The sequence below is a fragment of the Falco rusticolus genome, chromosome 9, assembly GCF_015220075.1.
Source record: "Falco rusticolus isolate bFalRus1 chromosome 9, bFalRus1.pri, whole genome shotgun sequence".
NCBI classification, from domain to species: Eukaryota; Metazoa; Chordata; class Aves; order Falconiformes; family Falconidae; genus Falco; species Falco rusticolus.
Genome location: NC_051195.1, coordinates 52,439,082 through 52,461,311, shown reverse-complemented (window position 1 = coordinate 52,461,311; position 22,230 = coordinate 52,439,082). Strand labels below are relative to the sequence as shown.

Here is a 22,230-nt window from a genome sequence, read left to right as displayed (position 1 = left end):
CTGAACAGACAGAATACTTCGGGCTTGTTCTTAGATGCGTGCAGTAAGTGTAACCAACAGCAATAGCAAATGTATTTGTTTGTACCATATTCCATTAAAGCTGCCAAAGACTGAGAAGTGTGGTACACAAATACCGGTTTCTCCAGGAATTAGCTGAATACGCTTCAAGTGAGAGCGAGCTCATTTTCTGTTCAGACAGCAAGCATTAGCCTGCTGAGTAAGGAGCATCAGCTGTGCCAGTTCCATGCGGACTGAAGAGATGGAGGTTGGACACAGTGAGTTGTTCAGCAGGAGTACCTAAATTTAGTCAGGGAGAGGAGGAATCCTCACAGCAAGATAATGGAAACGTAATCTTTACTACTGCTTCATAGTACTTTTTCTTTCATGCTTAGACACATTATATGTCCCTATTTCAAATTTACCTGAAGGCTTTTTGGACATGCAGTTGCTGCTGCTATGAAGTGAACATTCTGGAATTTTCCTATCTGCCTGTACATTCTGCACTGTAACTGTAGAGATCACAGTTCTGCAAAACCCAGTTATAATAAAACCTGTTTGATAAGTCTGGGCTAACAGGGGAACTAATTACCTAAGCACTACAGAAATGGGCCCGATTCCACAAATTCATCAATTTACTGTGTTATAAAAATCAGGTCTTAGTGTTTTCTTAGGCTAGGCTGGCATGTTCTCAGTATTTCAAGAAGACACAGTACTAGATACACATTTTCTTTATATATTTAATAAAGTTATATATCAACAACTTTTGGATTTGTACTTTTGTTTGAGCATTTATCATTTTGGCAAAAGTGAAATATTAAATACTAGAACTAGACATGCATTCCTTTCATTCAAGCTTAAGAAAACATTTACAAAGTTGACAGATAACATTTATTAAAACATGTTATACAAAAAAGGGGCATGGGACTCTTCTATAAGAAGAAAATACTGAACAGTAACATTAAATTAAAACCATGCTGTACAATTAGGACAGCAATATTTATAGACAAAACTATCCCATCTCTGCAATACAGGCATAACGTCTCACAAAATATCAAGATATGCAAATTTACTATTATAAATGACCTGTTTAGAATAAAAACTTATAGCTCATTAAGGAAGATTCACGTGACTTGCATAAACAGTTACATTTCTGGAAGAAATATGGAATCCCATGAATAAAAAAAAGGAGCAGCAATTGACAGACACAGGCTTCAAGCAAAAATCAGAACTTACAATTTAATCACATTAAAAATATACCATTTTGTTTTCCAGCATCTTCCCCTAGGGCACTGACAGTTTACAGCTTATAGCTAAAGAAACCTAGCTATCCAATGAAGTATTTAAATGACAAACCCAACAACTTTCCTTTGTTGTTTTGAGAAAGGTTCTAATTCTGTTAAAGCGAAATACTCTGTATACTGCTGTAGGCTGTCATAATTCAGAGATGGGTCACCTTTCTGGCACCAAAGCAGAAGTGTTGAGATTACAAGACCTAACATGCCTCCATTCTTTCAGGCTCAATAATACAGGGACATCAAGCATTCTTTTTACAATGAGAAACCAAATACATCAGCCTTTGGTCATCCACCTCGCTTTTGATACAGGGCAAAGTTTCTCAACCCCAGAAACCTCTCAGATGAAAAAAGCTATGACCAAAAATTGTACTGACAGTACCTTCTAGAGTCTACCTGCTCTCCCATAAAACAAACAAGGTAATGTTTAAAAAAACAAAACAACACAACAAAAAAACCCCAACAGCAGTGGTGTGTGATATGGGAACCTCCTCCCTCAAAAGGGTCAGATACACACCTAAGCAGAGATCTTAACCCACCCTGCTAATAGTTGAATTTTTCAGGATGGCAGTTACACAGATTTCATGCTAATTAACATTTTAGTTACAAAATGGAATGAAAAGGAACTTAGCTGTAGTATCATTAAGCATATAATTTCTTACCACATTAAGTATCATTTCTTACCACTGATAGGACAATGAATGGCTTCAAAGTAGCAGGAAATTCTGAAAGCCTCCAGTGTGTATGTGTTTTCAGAAGACATTCACTTTACTACAGCCAACAGCAAGCAATATAAAAATGCACAGATGTTTCTAAGCCATATCATTAAAGATGATGAAGCTTAAGGGAAGATTAATGAAATTCATCATATACATATGCATTCATATTTTATATATATATATATGGATCACTTCCCTACTTTCCACAAACAAGAAGTAATTTCTCGTACCTTGAACAAGACCACTCCATTAGCAAAGATAAAAGCTTGACAGAAGCTGCATCTGCATATCTTGGTTTACTATGTACAACTTTATTGGCCATGAATTGCAGGGTTTCAGTAGCAGGGGGCTGCGAGGGTGACACGTGGCCAGAGGTTGCGAACTGTCCTGTGCTTGGTCAAAACAGGTTCCAGCCTGCGTTAAAATGGATGTAAATGATCCACTGCACACCAAAACTTCAACCAGAGGTACGTACAGTGCCTCTGCTTAAACAAATGTAAGGAGTGGCAGCCGCTAGCAAGAGGTGCAAGGAGACGCACAAGGAGAAAATACTCCTGGGGAAACACATATGGAGAAACTGAAGAGCTGCTCTCGGGAAAACATATGGAGAAGACACTGAGGACATGTACAGATACACTCTCACAGAAGGACACACTCCATGCCTGAGGAGATTCGCTTCTGAGGGGACTTTGGCCTGTATCTAAGCCATGCCAGAGCAGGCATGCCTCTGAAGTAACTGAGGCCCACAGGAGACTGAGGCTGTAACAGACACATCCCTGAAGGGACTATGGCCTGTTGTCACCATGAACAGTGACACTGACCAGCCCAGAGCAGCAGAGGACACCCACTAAGAAATGAAGAGTGTCAGACAAGCCAGCACGAGCCCAACCTCCTCTGTGATCTGTCACCTCGCTAAAAGAATTGGCATGGGCTGAGTGCAACTCTCAGTGAAAACCAGGGAAACTGACTACAAAGGCAGGGAGGAGAGGTGTTAGACTTAAGCTAAGCCTGAGGAAGGGGGAGGAAAGCCATTTTCTTAAGTGTTTAAGTGATTTTTTGTTATCTTTTTCCCCCCAATACCTGATTCAGTGATTAGAAGTTTGTCAAAGGGTTATAAATTAAGTTCAAGAAAACCACCCTAAGTTAAATGTTTTGCCTGTGATCAGCAAAAGCAAGTATTTTAGCCATGTATCTCAAGCTTCCCTTAAATTATCAATCCTCTCAACTAGATCTCAGGACAATCATATCAGTATTTTCCTGCAATCAATTGGTTTCATGTATATCAACATCAGAAAGTCAAGTGCTACAAAATCAGTGGAGCAACATTTGTTGGACTTTCAAGACAATGTCATAATACGGGGTAAAACAGTAATAGGCAAATATTAAAAAGTTACTATTTGTGTTAAGTCATTAAAAAAAGGACACGGTTCTATAATATGATCTACTGGACCTGTTATAAAACCTTTAAAGTGTCTCTCGCAGTACATTTTATGTTAAAGCTTTATTTCAAAGTAATCTAACTGCAAACAGGAGTAATATTTAACTTTGAAATGTCCCCTATAAAAGTCATTCCAAGCTGGTAAAAGAAACAGTTTTGCTGGCAGCTCTGTAGGATGGTCTGGGTTTAAGAGAAACAATTTTTTGCTTGACCGTGGTTTTCAGCCTTGTGTTTCTGACCAGCCTTTTTTTATGGTTAAATGGGAAGAGGCACCCTTAACCTTTTTATGCAACACTGAAGTGACAATTTGAAAGGGGTTAAGAACTAATATAATATAGAAGATCATTTTTGAAATGAGTATGAGAATACCTTCCCTCAAATGTGATGATGGTACTTGCAGAAATGACACCCTGTTATGGAGTAAGGCCTTGGAGAATGGAAAAATAGGGCCACTGAGCGCAAGAACCCTTTCCTCTACACTCATGTAAACAGGCAAGCATTATTATATTTTTTTTAATATTAAAAAAGACAGTGTTAGCAGTGTGGAAACAAACCATAAAGGGAATATAATTTCTAAGTTTAAAAAACATACTTATAAATTTTTACGGTTTTTTTGTTGGTTTTTTTTTTTTTAAATACAAAGTGCTTCTATACATTAAGCGAGCTACAGTGTTAGTGAGCAAATCCCTGTTTAGTTACCTTGATTACAAGGGTTATATATGGCCACCATAGTATATTGTAGAGTTCAATTAAATGCTAAGAATAGGAACTCTGTGGTGCTGACCATTCATGCCCATTGCCAGCAATGGGTTCATCATATTTGGGAATATCTGTTCTAACAAAATTCCATATGAAAAATATCTGAAGCATTAGAAGATTAAGAATTAAGAGCCTCTTAAAAAAATTGAAGTTCATAAGTAGAATGCCAGAAAAGAAGTTACAGTAATTACAGCCCACTGAGTAAACCCCCACTTGTACCAGACATTCACGTTCAGGATACAGTTCAGTTGTATCTTAAGACAATTTGTAACTGGGAGTTAAAAAAAGCATCTAAACAGTAATTATCTTTGTGTGGTTTTGCTTCACCATACAGGGTCATCTGTTTAAGCACGTTATCCTGCATACTGTAGTATCTAATACATAAACTGGGGGCAGACAGGCCTAGGCCTTCAATGCTGGTTAACTTTTTTTCCCCTATGTTACCAGCAGTGTACTTGGACATCACCTGTTTGTATTACAGTCTGTGTATGCTCTAAAGGCTCTTTCCTTTTTATAATACGTTTTAGTAAACTACAAAGAAGGGTTAATTGCTTTTGCATAAGACTGCATTAAGCCTTCAACCCCAAAAATCCTGTTGCCACCTTTATAATTGATGCATTCACTCTACCTGCAGAGCTGGCAGCATCTCTCAGAACTACAAACACTCCTCTATCTCCAAGAATGAGAGCCCAGCATATAGATCCTCACCCTAACGAAGCAGAAGTGCTGCTTTCTCAGCAAAAATCCAGACTTTGGACATGAGCATGGTACCATGTTCTGCAGTACCATTAATAGATCCAAATACCATACTTTCTCTACTTTTTTTCCACAAGCAACTTCAGTTGAAGAAGTAAACTCTGGCTGCTTGTGATCACATGTAACCAGTCACAGTAGTTCAGTACCAAGACTCTGTTATATAGATCTCACTATTCAAAGAGTAAAGAATTAAAAGTATAAATACCTATTCATGACTAAATTTTCCTAAAGCAGGTTTCTAAAACTAGGTAGAAGTTCTCAAAGAAGTTTTTGTACCAATAAAAAGTTAAATTGTGAATCCACAAAGTTTGGTACTTGCTACTGTAGTAAGCCACAAAAATCTGATCAGAAAACTATAGTTTATGTTTGATTATTTTGGGTAAGTTCCAAATGCAACTTTTTTTGTCTTTTTTCTTGACAAGACATGCTTATTACACACATTTCTAGAACCTCTCATGATGTAGCAATCAACCAAGTCAAGCCAAGAGTCATACAGCATTAGACCTTGAGGAACAAAGTTATACTTAACACAGATTGAAGTCTGTAGAGTGCTCAACTATATTTAAATGCTTTACAGACTCTAAGTAGAAATTGGCACAAAATTAGACAATGTTTGTTTTAGTGAAGATGGTTAAAGAAATGGAAGACAGATAAAGGAAAGCCAAACCATCTTTAACATTAACACAGCCTTTCATTAAGCAATACAGCAAAGGCCATTTAATAATGTAGACTGTCTAATAATGTATGTTAAGTATGTTGGCAGTCTCCAGTCTGAATTCTGAAGTGGAATTCCAATTTTTTCCATTACAATGTGAATCATATAACCCGGTTTGGTCATCCTAGTTCTTTTTTTCATTAAGTAGGGCGACCTGAATTCCTGCTTCATGTATTTGCAGGATGTGGGTCAATTGAGAGCTGGGTTTTACTTTGAATTTAGAAGACTCAGAATAACAACAGGACTTCTAAATACTGCTGGATTACAATCAATGTCACAAAGACCTTACAGACTTCATTCTGCAAGCACCTTTCAGATTAACCATTTGCACTTCACACATTGAACACCTAGAATAATACTGTGGAAAACAAAGTTTGGTCTGCTTATACCAGCATAATCATTAAATTACAACTTAAGGTGGGTTTTTTTGAAAATTTACAATAGCAAGTACCAGACATTATTTGCATAATTATACTCTACTAAACAAAGCAAGCACTAATGTCTTAGTTCATCTCAGTAGTACTCTGCTCAGCTTTAGAAGCCTGATATGACTTGGTACAAGAGGTCACATGCCGATGAAAACTGTCCCGCCACATAAACCTTTTCCCACAGATGTTACACTCATATGGTTTTATGCCTGTATGAATTTTCATATGGCCTACAAGATGGTGTTTCATTTTGAATTTCTTACCACAGACACCACAGCCATAAGGTCGAAGACCAAGGTGCATACTCATATGCCGATCTCTCTGACTTTTGTGTGTAAAGCTCTTTCCACACTGACAAGGATATAGCTTATCAGCATGTGAGAATCCTGTGAGAGATGTTTCTTCTTTAATTCCTGCAGCCATTTCAATGCCTTCACTGTAGCCTGCTGCTATCATAAGATCCTGTCTGTGAGCACCTAAATTTCCATCTGCCCTTTCACCAGAAAATTCTTCCATAGAAGAGCCATAGAAGTCAACTTGTTCATCATAATTACTTTCATCTGCTTGTTCATCAAATTCTGCTTCCATCTTTTTGTCACCTATATGAAAGTCTTCAACACCTGAAGACTGGATTGAATGATCTGCCTGAATGGCATTCATGGATTCAGAAACTTGGTGTTCATCATAAGGATTATCAACACCTTCACAGTCTTGTTCAAATCTTTCTGGTTTCACATGGATCCACCGCTTGTGAGACATGATGCTGGGTTTGCTATACATAGGCCTGGTATACTGATACTCTGCACTATCACTGGTTCCTTCTTCACCGTCCTGACTTGTCATTCCAGTGCTAAGTCTATCATGTTCTGTTGAAGAATTACTGGGAAGGTACTCATGTTCTGTCAGTTGACATGACAGTTCATCTTTAGAGCTCTCTTCTTCATTTTCGCCATCCCTTAGCTCCTGCACTTTGTGGAATTCCGTCTGTCCTCCAGAGCCAAGTTCAAAGGTTTCTACGAGGCCATTGTAATTACTACTGCTTGGGGACTGGTGATCACTGCCATGATTCATCTTCTGACACAGCACTGTTGGGTTCCCCTCTAGCACTTCAGTGCATTTGTCGACTACATGCCACATCTGAAGGAAACTTGCTGCTGTCAAATAACTAACAATTTCTGGAGCAGGCATTACCAGCCGACCTGTATAGGTAGACAGAAGAATGTTTTCAAACACTCTGGGATTCATCACATCAGGCAGGACTATTCGCTTGCTGTTTTTTAGGAGAACCTGATCACAGAAATAAGGTGAACTAGCTGCAAGAACAGCTTTATGGGCTCTGAAGAGATGGCCCTGAACTACAATAGACACATCGCATAATTGTCCTTGCTGGCGCTGCTGGTTTAACTTCTGCAAAATGGTGCTAGAAAAATCTGGAAATTCCACTCGAAATGAGCTTGACCCAGACTCCATTTCATTACAAATTTAGTGTTGTGCTGCAAGAAAAAAAAAACGTATCAGAAATTCTGCTTAGTAAAGTATTAATCTTTGCATTTCCTTCTACATTTTTTCTTTTTCTTTAACAAGTAACACTTAAGCAGACTCATATGGAACTCAACATTTTCTGGAACCTATGTCAGTGCTGTACTTCTATTTCTCCCACCCCACCTCATTTCTCTCTTTTCTGAAAGTTGTACTGAGGCCACTGATTGCTATGCCAGTGCATTTCACTGTGTTTCTTCTATCCAAGAGGACTCATCACCTACAGCAGAGCTACAAGCAGCATGTTACCGAGCTGAGATAGATTAAGCATTTCAAGCATGAGTTTAGGACAAGAAAAAAAGTTATTTGATGAAATTACAGCAGTACAGTTCTAATTCCAGGATGTCCCAGTGTTTATAACAGCATATGAAAAATTGTGCATTTCAATTGCCAACAAAATCATCTCACTAATCCCCCAATACAGACTGACTGTACTCTTATGAAATATTCCACTTTAAATGCTTTCAAAAGCCAGCATATCAATTCATACAATGACAAAGGCAACACACACAGAACCCTAGTGAGAATGAAGCTTGTCACTCTCCTGGGATGTCTGCCTGTTTTATTAACTCAAAGGTGGAATAGCAATATCTTGTACAGCTGCAGGACTATAATCCAATCTTTTAATTCTGTGATTTTCCAGATGTTATTATAAACACTCCTTACTTTAAGAAAACCTTACAGAATTTTAAATGTTAATCAGGAAAGCAACACCTCTGCTGTACAGATTTTTTCTGTATGTACCTTGTGTATTTGTAACAACACAACAATTATATGCTAGAAGCTCGGCTAAGAGTTCACAAGAGTCTTAAGGTCTCTCTACTCCCATGATCCAGATGTCTTACTACAAAGTTAATGGTCTTTTAAGCAGTAATACAATTCTTTAAAATGTCTATTTAAATTTTAAATTTAATTTGAGATATTTACATGTTATTATCACTAAAAATAATGACAGAAATTTAAATGCAACTACAAAAGACCACCATTAAATGCCTAAGTTAAACTTACGCAATTTTCAATTTGATAAACTGTAAATAGGACACAACGGAATTCCCGAAGAGCCACTGAGTAGCAAGCAGTTTTCCTCCATCAAGTTATGTTTCTCATAAGTGGGCAAGTGTCAAAGTTTTAACAGATGGGACTGTACACCTGAGAACGAATACTTATTAAATTAGCAGATAGCATATATGCCCAGAATTTAAAGCACTTTGTTAATATAGTGCAAAAATATAATTTGCATTACAAAAACTTGGAGGATTGAAGTGAAAGCACTTCTATGGAAATATGGAATCAAGAAAATATGGTTGTGAATCCTTGCTACAGAAAACCTGTACAATAACCATAGTACTTTCCATACAGTTATGTAACCATCAGCAGACAACTGTTCATTTGGTGCTCTGTGTTAAAATGCTGACACATCAGCACAAATGTATGACTCCTAAGTGCAGAAAAAGCAGCAGTGTTTGCTTACAAAATGCAGACTACAGTGGAGTGATTATGTAAATCACTCAATGTTTAATCAACAGCTTATGGTTACATAATCCCTTCCTTACCATTCTGATCAGTCTCCCGACTCATATTCTTAACAACTCAACCCAGCCCCTCCCCATCCAAAAACTCAAGTGTTCTATCTCCAAAATTTCAGAGCCAGAAAAGGGTGACAAGCGCATGGAGCAGAGATGAACACAGACTATTCACTGTTATTTTACATAAAGGTGAACAGGTTTTCCATAGAAAAGAGAGCATGGGAGTTTGAAAGCCATCCAGACTTTTCAATAAATACGAGCCTAACCTCCTTGTAAACATTGAAACTGTCATCTTCTGCAAAACTGTGAAGAAACGGCTTTTAAAATTCCTTTTTATTTTTCACTAGAAGCATGTTAGCAATCTGACTTTCTTATGAAGGTCTCTGAAGAAAACAGACTGGGAAGAATAACCTGTTATTTATGAAACCCATTTGTAAACAAAAATAATCGCAGCAACATAGTCAAAAGAAAAAAAGGTACCTTTTTGACCACAGTTTCCTTCCTTCTTCAAATCTTACGCTAATTTCCAGTGCTGGTTAGTGGGAGGAACTGAAAGCAATGAATAAAGCTCCCACTGGAAGACAGTCAAATGACTGAAAATTTTGCAGTTGACCACCATAACTTGCTGTATACGATCACATTCATTTTTACATTTTCATAAAAGGTAACTTTTACTGGTGAAACAAGTGTTTAACTTGAGGTGTTTACCAGCTACCTTGGGATCCTCAGATTCAAGATGAGGATCCATCAACATTTAAGTTTTGGTTTTTAAAACACTTGGTGGTACGAAGTAGTTTTCCTTTGACTGCTTCACATAAATCATGGGCGAGTAGTTGCATTCTGCTGAGACAGTAACCAAGGTACATCAGCTGAGGAAACAGCCCAGAAGTTGCAAATCTAGCACACTGCTACTTTCAAGTGCTTTGACTAACAATGTATGAAAGAGGAAAGCACTTTACATCACAAAGCGTTGCTCCCCAGAGAGTTCTCAGAGCTTGCTTTAAATATTTGACAAACTAGAAATGATGATGCATATCCTTGAACAGGCTTCTTGAGATGTATCCCCAGAAGTGTATGGAAACTTCACATGAAGGTGCAAAACAGCAAATAGTACCATTTCCCCACCTTTCACATGAAATAAAAAGTCTAGGACAGTAATCAATTCCCCAGAAGTGAATTTCCACAAACTGTCACACCTCAACTGTAAAGGTGAAATTTGGATTGAATACTACTACATTTATAACCTAGCTGTCATACAGCCACTTTTAGCTAGTCCAAGAACAATCTGTATGATTGGCAATATAAACAGTTCAATGGTCTGACTGTTCCTTAATTTAGTAAATCAAATGGAATATTAAAAATCTGCTGTTTCTAAATTACTTTCCTTGGAAAAGAAATCTTTGAAAAGCTTGCAGTTTGGTTGATCATCTTCAAGTTGTCACCTACATAACAGCTGACAACCACCTTTAAATTTACTGTCTTCAGCACTCCTCAGAGTTTTCTTCCTCAACCCATCAGTCCTGCTCTGTACCCATACAACCAATCCACCTCACGAGACCACATCAGCTACCAGGATTCTTCCAGCCAGTAACAGAATACTATGCCTCCCAGCTCAGTTGTTAATTTCTCTTAACATATTGCTTAAAACAGCTTGACAACGTTATTTATTTGAAACAGTAACCTTATATCTAGTATACATTATAAAATATCTGCTTCTTTTAAACAAATGGATTTTTTTTTAATGCACAGTTCTTTACCTCCTTTCAGAATATTCTCAGTTTTAGGACTACTATTTTTCAATACTTGCCTACAAAAAAGATGAGCCTTCAGGATACGCTCAATTGAAATTTAAAGAGAAGCATCTATAGACCTTATATAATTACTGCTAGTCTAAACTGCCACCTTTCAGCAAGGACTCGGCATGCCACCCCAGAAACGACGGCAGGTGGAAGCAGACTTTTATACATTTTAAGTTCTCATGAAAAGCAAAGCCATCAAAACGTAGGTAAAACATTTTCTATTGGTAAAGCCATACGTGTCAAGAAAACTTTGTTTTTCCTCCCTTTAAAACCTGTTCTGTTTCTGCATTCTCCTTATCCCAGCCCACAGAGAACAAAGTCCTTCTCTTTTAGTCAACCAAAAAAAAAAAAAATCAGTCTCCATGCTGCAACATGAAGTACAACATGAAAGGCACGTATGGCTTGCTGAAAAATAAAACCACGTGCAAGCAAGTAGTTACTTCAGTTCTCCATACGTAAGGCTTCGGCAGAAATTAATCTCCGACATTTGCCACGGCAGCACCTCAGAATGCGGCAGCCCTGGCCGCACCGGTGAGGCCCTGCCCGGGCGGCGCTACTGACTGCCCCGGGCCGCGGGCCCAGCCAGGCCAGGCCCCCGCGGCGGCCGACCCCGCCAATCGGCTCCGCCCGCAGCAGCCCGGAGCCAGCACTGGCCTCCCCACCACCGCCCGCGGCTCCTCGCTCCGCCGGGCAGAGCCGCGGCGGCCAAGAAAGCGGCGCGGGGGCCCCCAAGCGCGGCGGGGCGAGGGAAGGCCTCGCTCGCCGCCCCGCCCCGGAGGGGGCCCACGGAACCGGCCCCGGCGGCAGCGCGGCCTCCCGCGGGCCACGGGCATGCGACGTCTCACCTGCGGGCCTCTGAGCGTCTCGCATAGCGGGATGCGACCCCGGCCCCAGCGCTCGGTGCAGCCGGCACTGCCTCCGCGCCCCAGCCCGGCCGCCGCCGGAAGCAGGCAGCCCGCCCTTCCTGCGCACAACTTCCGCATCCCGCTCACGTGGCGGCCCGGCTCGGCCCTGCTGCTTCCTGCCCGCGAGGGGCCGCGGTGGGGCAGGGCCGCGGGGGACGCCCCGCCCCTACCCCGCCGGGCGGCTCTTACCCGGAGCAGCGCCGGCGCCCCCTGCTGGCGCCGCCTTCCTGCGCGGTGCCGCATGCAGCCTCCCCGGCCCGGGAGCGGGGTCCTTCGCCACCGGGCCGGGGCCTTGCGGGACCATTCGCCACCGCCCGGGCGGCTGCGGGGACGGCGGCGCTCTCGCACCCCGCAGGTGTCCGCGCCTTTCCGCCGCGGGTGGGCGGGCGGGCAGGCAGGCAGGCAGCTGGGCCGCGGCCGTTCCCAGTGAAAGGCCGCTCTGCTGGGAGAGCGCCCTGGGGCCCTCCCCGGCCCGGGCCCGTGCTTCCCATGGCGCGGGGGCCGGTCGTTGTCCTCGCTGGCAGTGGGGCTGCCGTGAGCGCTGCCTGCGGCCTGGGGTCTTCGCGGGGAGCCGGAGCGAGCCCCGCCGGTAACGGCCGGGAGACAGGGCCAGGTGCTACCACGAACGGCAACACAAGGGGAGCAGGAGCGCCGGCCTCTCGGAAGGGCAGCGCTGCCGGGCCGCCCAGGGGGAGACGAACGGCCTTGTAACTCCCTGGAGCAGAAGTAACTGACTGTCCACTGCGGTGTCACGTCTTCAGCGGGGCTGCCAGCACCGGGCGGCGTCCCAGTGCCGGCCCGGGGGCGGTGGGAGGCAGCGGGGGCAGCCGGCCTGCCCCGCCGCTGGGGGGCTCCGCTGCTGGGGGCAATCCAGTGCTGCAGAGACAGAGCCGAGCTAACGTTCGGTAGTGGCAACTAAAGGGAGCATTATCATTTCAGCAAAGTTTCTTAGTTGTTGAAAAATACTGCTACAAGGCTGAGACTAATGCATGTACTATAATTTCTTACGAACAATATGGAAAGCATTAAGCCTTCAATGAGCACCAGATCTCTAAAACAAGTTGTTTGTGTTACATAAGAAAAGAGGCACAGTCCAACAAGGCATCAAAAGCAGGTTACTTTACACATTTCACCAAACAAATGCAATCCAATCCCTTGAAAATGAACAAAGGAGATAGGTTTTGGAACAGAATAATAATCTTCCACAGTCCAGCTTTTTTTTTTTTTTTTTTTTTTTCCTCCCCTTGGCAAGTTAATGTGCTTTGCAGGGAAGGGTAACAAATTATGCAATCTTGTAGGAATTTATCCACGAGAAAATTTTATGTTTAAATTTACTTTTACCACATTACTAGTTGTCTTAGTATGCCTTCAGGCATTATTTTTCTGTTTATTAAAATACATGTCTTTATTTTAATGTTAAAGACTTCTTCTTACAACTCTTTAAGTACTTCCTGTAATTTTCTGAGTGGGACTTAATGCATATCTGTATGGAGGGACTGAATCCCCTGTAACGCCATCTCCCTACATTCTAAATACATGTTTTTCACATTCTTCAGGCCCGTTTCTTTGGATTAATGTGGCATTCACCTTTCTCATTTCCTGATGATCTAGAACCAAGAATCACTCAGCCAGAACTCCACGTGTAGAAATGCAGCACAAGATTAATGTGTAGCAAGCTCATCTCTAATGAAATCATTGTTAATAAATTGTTTTGTGTAAAAGAGAATGATGTTTCTGTATATACACTGTAGGAGGTGCCATTTATGTATTGGCAGAGGAAAACTATTTTTGGCCTGCCCTCAATCTACTGGTATGTGAGAGATACATATGAGTGGACAAATATGATACATCTTAGTAAAGTGCATATTTTCCAGTTTTTCCTTCCTTTCTAAAATATTTCAATGTGAGGTTTAGAACAATATTATTTGTAGAATTTGTTTAATGATGAAATAGTTGAATTGAGGAAAGAAATGGTTCAGGAACTGGCCCCAAAGTACTGCGTGTTGTTGCTGTACTGGCCATGAGAAAACGTCTTAGAGCTGAGTCAAACTTCAAGTCTCTAGCAAGGCAGGTAGGAGCTGTGAAAGTGGTCTCAGAGGGACACAGAGGAAGCTGCTCTGCTCATTCCAAATCCTCTTGTGGGCAAAACTACCAGGTTCTCCAGCATTATTTTGCAAGGCTGAGGTTTCTGCCCAGTAGTCAGGTCAGGAAGAGAAAGGGAGAAAGTATGAGTTAGAAGGCAAGATAGGAGGCATGTAGGAGTCACTTTTATTGGTGACAGTTTGAAGATGTGGTTGCTTTTGCATCTTGGCGAAATTGGGGTTTGAACCAATATTGGGTGTGCAACTAAGTGCCATATTGGGGGTAATAGTCAAAGTGATAGACTGGTCGAGGAGGTAACTTCGGAACGTTCGCCTCAGAGCTTTAACGAGTAAGGGAAAGCAGATTCATGTAGCTTTATCCCAAGTAGAAGGATGAAGGAAAAAATACTCTCATGCATGATGAAGCAGCATGAATTAAGCATTCCATTTGATTATTAATGGACTTTTTTCCCCCCTTTTTCCATTTTCAACTGAAATTTAACTGCAAATGTGCACTCCCAGATCATTCTCCAAAGTTAACATATAAGGAGGAGCAGACACTTTCCTTTTGGAATCTTCAAGAAAAGTTTGTGTATGGCGATTGAAGAAGTACAAAGGGCAGTAACTCCATCCTCCAACAGTACTGCTGGTTTTGTCTGGATAGTAAAGTATATTAGATAAGCATTGTTCTATCTATATTGTGAGAACTGAGAGGTTCATTTAGTGATGAAAAGCCAGAATGTATTAAGCTAGAATTTAAAGAATACCCATACAGTGTACTGTTTATAATTCCTCATATATCTACTGAATTTAACCCTGCTTTAAAACTGGCTTTAATGACAGCCATTGGGGACAGGGCGGAGAGCTCAGTCTCTACAGTTCACTTCTAGCTGCATTTGCTTCAGAAAATAAATTTAATGCAAAATCAAGCACAGGACAATTAAGAAGTTGCAGAAAAATCACCAACATCATACATGGTGTACTGAAGAGATGCATTTGCCACTCAGGGACTGTGATAATGCTTAATTGTTTTAAAGATTACTTTCTCTTTATGGTTTCATTTGGGAGTTTTTAGTAGCAGTCAATAAGAATAATATTGTCACCACAAAGTTTCCCTGAAGAGTCCTCCTTTTTCTTCTGCTCATGCTCTCCATGGCAATGTTTGCAGTGTTGCTGAGGGCACCATGAGGAGGGGACCCCCCCACAGCAGGACGCAGTTCTGCTGTCCTGGCAGGGCTCTGGATGGTCATGTGTGGCCTTCACACGCCAAGGACTGGTGCCTGATCTGCTGCGTGACAAGAATTGTTCTGCAGTCAGACCACTCAACTGGCTGTGCAACAAGCACTTGTCAAAATAAAGGTGAGATTCCACCAGAACAATTTATACAATGAAAATAGATCAAAGGCTTACTTTGAACCCTCTAAACATGCCCGTGGCCTTCACGATGGCGTTGTTGTGCCAGCACATGAAGGGAGTTCCTGACTCTACAGCTGTTGTTCTGTTTCTGCCAGTGTTGCCCCCTTGTAGGAAGGAAGCTGGTGAGCTAAGCAACGGTACTGCTGCTTTACTTGGGTTTCAGAAGTTTTTCATTCAGTTCAACTTAGAAAGAAAACATGATAGACTCTTCTTCAGAAGTGAAAATCCAGCAAAATAGTTTTCAGTCTTGGGAGATAATCTGGTACAAGCAGTGACTGCCTATGCTTCCCAGCGTTGGCCTGTTTAGATGCTCTGAGTTTACCTGGAAATAACGATGATTTTAATTTTAGCTGCACACACAGTACTTGGAGCTCCTCATGACATGGTCTTCGAGGAAAAGAAATTGCCATTACATGCATCCATAAAGCTGCGTGTCAGGAAACTTGATTTGCTGAAATTCCCGTTGCCAGTTACCAAACACCTTTTGGGCGGCAACGTGTCAGCAGGGGCAGAGGCAGGACGTGTGCCCGGGCCGGCACCCCGGGCACGGCGGCGCCCGGCGGCGCCCGGGGCTCGCTGCCGGCTCCGACCGACACATGCTGCGTGCCTCGGAGTCCTGGATCCGCGGCACCACATGCCTCCTTTTCCCCGACGGGCTGGGGCTGGGCCGGGGCCGGGGGCCGAGCCGAACCGAACCGGGGCCGGGGGCCGGGCCGAGCCGGGGCCGAGGCGGCTGCCGATCTGGTCCGGCCCAGCAGATGGCGCCCAAGGCCGAGGCGCCCCTCTCAGGCCGTACCCGGTAGCGGTGTCTGAGGTAAATCCCGAGCGCACCGATTTCCCCTTTAGAATAAACTTATAAAAAATGATATTTATTAAGTTTAAGATTTAATCCCCGCCCCCCCCCCCCCCGAAAACAAACGGTAATATCTAGATTTTTAAATTCATCACAGGCACTTGAGCTGGATTCGACGGATGACTGCGGCGCAGGACTCGGCGGACATGGCACCGGGACAGGGCGCGGGGTGTGCGGCCCGGGCCCGCCGCGCCGGCCGGCCTCAGACACAGGCCGCGGAAGCCTCCGCACGGCTCTCCTTAACATTTCACCCCAGCTAAAACTGTAACAGAGATTTTCTTCGCCTTAGCTTGAGCAAGGAAACATGTTAAAACACAGAAGGGAAGTGAGCAGGCATCATGCTGTTCCACAGGGACTAAATGAGTTCTTTGAGATGGGAACCATACCCATTGTATCAAGTATGATATCTGAACCAAATTTTGTCTGTGCATGTATTTTCAAGTCTTACAGTGCACATTCACAGTTTTCAAGTCCCTATCCCACCTACTTTAACAGGAGCCCTAATAAGAACTTTAATACAAACATGAGGAAAGGGAAAGCCAATATTCAATACAACACACCTATCTAGTTGTCTTTTGTAGTCATTATCGGAATGCATTAGCAAATTAAGCAAAATATGAGAATGATAAACAGTAGGGCAAGGGAGTTCTGATGAGTAGAGACCTATTTTCAGACAAAATTTGAAAAAGAAACAGTGAAATAATACTGCAGCTGCTGCAGAAGAAGCTCTAGCACTTACAATGGCAGGGTTGGGGGAAGAGGCAGCCTTGGTACTAAAAATGGGCAGATAAAGATGAGGACAAACAAAACAAGGTATAGGAGAGACCCTGAAACATTTGTATTAGAAACCCAGTTGAAAAAAAAATTACCAGAGGAACACTGTATAGTGCCATTGTACGTTGTTTTGGAAATCTGTTGAACTTACAGGTGAGTGCAGAATAGATCAAAAATAGCTTGGGATGAAATCAGACAAACTAAGCTGTCTCAACACACAATATAAAATCCCTATATTGTAATCTGAGATCTAAATAGGAAAAATCTAGCATCAGGACTGTACTACTCACTGGGTGATTAGGATGGAAACAGTGATGGCAGCACGCTGATGGAAATTTGGCTGAAAGAAGCAGGAAACAACCAGTGATTCCTCCTACCTAAGATCAGTAATGACATCTTAGTACAAGATGCCGTTGCTACGTTTGTCTACTGCTTTGTGGAGCAGCCAGCTACCATTCCACTAGAGGAGATGCACCTCTTGACTTGGTAATGAGCAGTGTATATGACCTGAGTCAGAATATTATTGTCAATGAGCCAGTCTGTAACACAGACCAAAATGTATTTGTGCTACACATTTCTGCAGGAACCTTAAAACAAAAAAAATATTATGTAACAGAAAGATTTATATATACATATATATATTTTACTAATATACAACCCCCAAAAAAAATCCTTGTTAAAAAGGAACAAAAATTGACTCTCAAAAGGGTAAAATGTTTCCAGGTGGCATGAATGTTATTAAAGATGCCCTGTTGGATGAGAAGAAAGGTAGCAGTGCTGAACAGCAGAGTGAAGGAGGCTGTTAGTAAAGACATAATTTCAAAAAGTTGAAGTCACGTCCAAATGATGAAAATAGGAAAGATCATACACTCAGGTCAATTAAGTCTCAAAGTACAATAAAGCTGGTCAAAATAAAAGACATGGAGGAAAGAAGGTGCAATAAACCCTTTTGCAATATGCTAGGAGCTAGAAGACTGATAGATTTTGCAGCGTCAATGAATGATCAAGAGCATGCCAAGAATTAGGTTAATTTTTTCCATCTACATATTTTTTTTGTGTGGATCAGGGAGGTTTTCACCTTAAACTCATGTTTTATAAGGGATGTACTGAAAAAAATCTCAATCTGAAATGCCTATAGTTCTAGAAAGAGCTATATAGAACCGATACAGCAAATGAAAAATTTAAAATTGCCAAAACTAGATAACTTTTTATCAAGAATCCTAAAGGAATTTGAACATGAAAATCATTCTTTACTGACTGCAGTTGAAACCTGTTTCATGAAGCAGCAGCTTTAGTATCGAAGAACAGAAACGGCAAATGTGATGACAATTTTTTGGGCAGTTTAGGAGAAATTTGGAGAGCTAGAGACCCATGTGTCTGAGATCCACATTTAGAAAACTGGTGGAAAAAACGATAAAAATGGTTATCATACACACAGAAAAAAATGTGTCAGTGAAAAATCAGCGTGTCTTTTGCCTCACAAAACTGTTCATATTCTCTGAAGAAGTCATTGAGCATGAGCCCAATACAGTCTTGGATTTCCAAAAAGCATCTGTCAAGCTCCCTCACCAAAAGCTTTTAAAGAAATTAAGTAAGCAGGGGACAAGAGGAGAGATCAGATCTTCCCACGTATAAATACCCACTTAAATATGAAACTAAGGTAAAAGTACCTGGTTGTTTCTCTTAATGGAAGAAAAACAGTAGTGTGTACCAGAGGTCTGTGCTAGGGCATCTGTCACCTGCCAGACTATAAGTTGTATGGAAGAGTTGAACAGTGCAATGGCAAACATTTCTGATAATACTGAATTGATCAGGGTAGTTGGTGGGGTTTTGGGGGGGGTTTGTTTTTTTTTTTTTTTAAAAAAAAAGACCCCAAAGGCAAGGGATTTAAGATTAAGATTAAAAGACTTCATGACACTGAACAACTTGTGATAAAATCTTGCGTAAAATTTAATGGAGATAAAATGTAAGTGGCACCCATCAGGAGAAACAAATTGCATTGTTTTTATGGACTCTAGAGTAACTGTTAATACTGTGGAAGCAGATCATAAATTATAATAGATGGGTCTTTGAAGATTAATGCACAGAGCAGAATCAAGACACCTATGACCAACAGATGCTGGAAATTCACAGAAAATGAATAGAGAATAAAAGAGGAAACACTATGGAGTTTTGTTCTTGTGTGCGATCTCAGATCTTGAAGGTGCACAGAGGATGCTGGCAAAGATGCTCAGTGCTAGCAAGTGGTTTCTGTGTGAAGAATGGGTAAATAGATCAGGATGCCTTTATCTGGACAAGGAAAGGGCTATGCCAGAGGCCTGTCGTGCAGCCCATAATGAGAGTGTTTCTAGCTTGGGCTGCTGACAGCTGAGGGCTGCAACAGGGTGCTGGGAGCTCTCCAGTACCTCACCAGGGCTTAGGTGGATATTGGTCTGAACATGGAAAAACATCCTAAACTACTGACAGGTTAATAGAGGGTTTTATAAATAGGGTCAGTATCCAATCTGGTCCAAAATGGAGCTGGTAGGTATTATAAATATAGCAAAACATGTACAAATCCTGAGATACATGGAATTATGTCTTAATCAAAATTGATAAAATATTAATATGATTATGTTTTTTAATGATGGCTTATTGCTATGATGTTAAAGTGACAGAATGTTCCACAGTGTACCATGAAAATACCTCCAGTGGGAACTGCAGTATGTGAAAACAAGTAAACAGGCAAAATGGCAGGCAAGGCAGGTGGTCTTGCTTTTGATCGTTATGTTGATTTTCCTATACTATTCGTTGCTCTCAGAGGGAGAGAGCAAAGGATTGAGTGCTACAGGTTTTCATTTTGGTTTGACACTGTCCCTTTAAAATTTCATGTTCACACAAAAGAACATGTCAAAGTGACAGCCAAAAGTTGACATTTTAAAAAGTGACATCTTTCTAATGTCACTTTTGTTACTGGTTTTGCTTTTGCATTGCCCTATGGGATAATTTCAAACAACACTGAAAACAATTCAGTTGAGTGTGGCTATCTTTCGAGGGTGCGACTGAACCACTTTCTGATATGATGTTGCTTCATTTACTAAAAAATGAGTCTAAGCTTGCTGCAGACACCACTCACCCCTGCTGCCCCACGCAGTGACTGCAAAAATTGCTAGCTAGAAGTTATTCTTGGTGTTTAAATCTGATAAATTACATGCCCAACCTCTATGGGTTGAGTTCTGACTGAAGTCAGCCACCTGCATGGAGCAGGCTGCTCTGCAGTGGCCCCACAGCTCGAACAGAGCCGAACATGTCCCTGCTGTACCAGATTGCCCTGAGCAAGCCATGTAGCCTCTCTGAGCTTCAGTTTCTAACCTGTAAAATGAGAAACAGCCCTCTTGCTACTGAAACAAGGAGGCATGTGCTCAAATGCTGTCTTTACCAGGAGGATTTTGAGAAGGAGTTTTGACAAGGAAATTTTGTACATGGAAAGGGGTTTCAAACATAACTGATAGCAGAGAAGAGAACAGTAGAAGGGCATTCAAAAAGCACAGCACTACTATAATTCTGTATTATAAAAAACTACTTTTGCAAGTATTTTCAATTCATCCCCCATCTTCTTCATCGTCTTCCTGACGTTCATTGTTAAAGAGGCAATATACAATATACTTTGTAAATGAAGTAAAATGTCATTTATGTCAGCGTTTTCTAGCAGTGTGTTTGGGGGTGGGAAACCTCTGTAAACTTTACACCTCTTGTATTCCTATTTCATTCCACCTGTCTCTTCTAAAAGCTGGTTCTTCTTTATTGAGAACCCACTCCTGTGAACAGAAACTTACTGTGGGTTCAGCTGGCTGAGAACATATGCCTACATACAGTGTTTTTGAGAGCCATGACAATTCTTTTCTTGAGCAATCTCAGGGCAGGCTCTAAACCCTGATAATCTAATTGTGTCTGTTGGTGGCAGAGGGCTGTGTTCTACCCACAGTTTAGAAATACAAGGTAAATCGCAGGTAAATACAAGATCCTCACTGTGTCAGACTTCTGTGGTTACCCTTATCTAATGCTGATATAGAAATTGCTCAAAAAGGCATTTTTGGATCAGAGTTACCAGGTAGATGGACATTTTTCCTTAACTTGGCACTTAGACAAGGCTAAGACCCTACCTACTGCGACCCTATCACTATACTTGGAGTTCTATTGTCATTAGAATTGTCTAACACAAGGTTAGTCCATGGGGAATCTTACAGTCCCCTTCCAATTTATGCAGGATTTACAGTATTTCTAAAAATCAAAAAGTAAATATGAAGAAGCCTTAAAAGCCTTCAAGTTTATAGTGTGTCCATTCAGCTGAGGTCCAAAATAGATTGTAAGTATCATGTCTGTCCCCCATATTTTATTATTATTATTATTATTATTATTATTATTATTATTATTATTATTATTATTATTATTGGAGCACACAGGTGACAGTTGCTCAGTCTGAGCTGCTCCTTGCTGCTGGTGGGCAGTCCTGCGGATTGAATCTTCATGATAACAGCAGCTGGGGGTGTTGAGGGCCAGGGACAGAGTGCTGCTGCATGTACTTTTGACAGATTAACAGGTTTTGCTTAACATTTTGTGTCAGAGAAAATTCCCATCAAGAAAGCAGGCCCATGTGTCATTAGAAAAGGGTTCTTCCACTTTTGACAGGCTATCAAGTAATGGATAACACTTTAAATGGCTTTTAATCAGTTTCCTATCTTTTCTTGTAATTTCTTCTGAAAATTGTGTTTGTTATCTTCTCTACTGTTTGCTTGACCAAAATTTCTTTCTGGTCAAACTAATGGGGATTATTCTCTCAAGACATCATATCTTATAGTTTTGCAGAACAGGTAGTGAATCAGCTGTTCTGGACCAAATTCCAGATGTTGGCTGCAGATGTCAACACTGTCAGCTGTGAGTCAAACACGAGGGGCTGGTGGCAAATTTGCACTTCTGAAACAAGCAGTGCCAGGTACAGTTCTGCTGCTCAAGCCACTCATCAAGAATTCTTTTGATATAATTTGCTTTCAGTCAAGATGACAGAAGCAAAAATTTCTTTCCTTATTTACAAGCAGAAAACATATAATTTGTTAAAGAGCAAGTTTATGCCACCTTCCATAGTTGGTTTGTTTTTGGTGACAAACTGTAGCTGAGAGATGAAATGGCAAACATCTGACTGAAGCCTCTTTTGGCCTGTGTAGAGGTCACTGTGATCCCACAGTTAGGAGAG

The 22,230-nt window shown here is 41.4% G+C and overlaps 1 protein-coding gene across 2 annotated transcripts; it reads right to left on the bottom strand.

Moving 5' to 3' along the window:
- Positions 1-731: 731 nt before the first annotated feature.
- On the bottom strand, positions 732-11,969 carry ZBTB43 (zinc finger and BTB domain containing 43). 2 transcript variants are annotated; one of them, XM_037400967.1, is made up of 3 exons: positions 11,817-11,969; positions 6,371-7,600; positions 732-2,425 (listed from the first exon to the last, which is right to left on the bottom strand). In XM_037400967.1, the coding sequence occupies exons 2-3, from the start codon at positions 7,575-7,577 to the stop codon at positions 2,409-2,411; spliced, it is 1,224 nt and encodes a 407-aa protein (XP_037256864.1). In that variant the 5' UTR covers positions 7,578-7,600; positions 11,817-11,969; the 3' UTR covers positions 732-2,408. The 2 variants fall into 2 exon arrangements, with proteins under 2 accessions (XP_037256864.1, XP_037256863.1); XM_037400966.1 differs by lacking the exon at positions 732-2,425 and having other exon boundaries at positions 4,057-7,600.
- Between the last annotated feature and the right edge of the window lie 10,261 nt (positions 11,970-22,230).

Coding starts and splice junctions, on each gene's coding strand:
- ZBTB43 (XM_037400966.1), bottom strand. CDS start 7,577: ATGGAGTCTGGGTCAAGCTCATTTCGAGTGGAATTTCCAGATTTTTCT.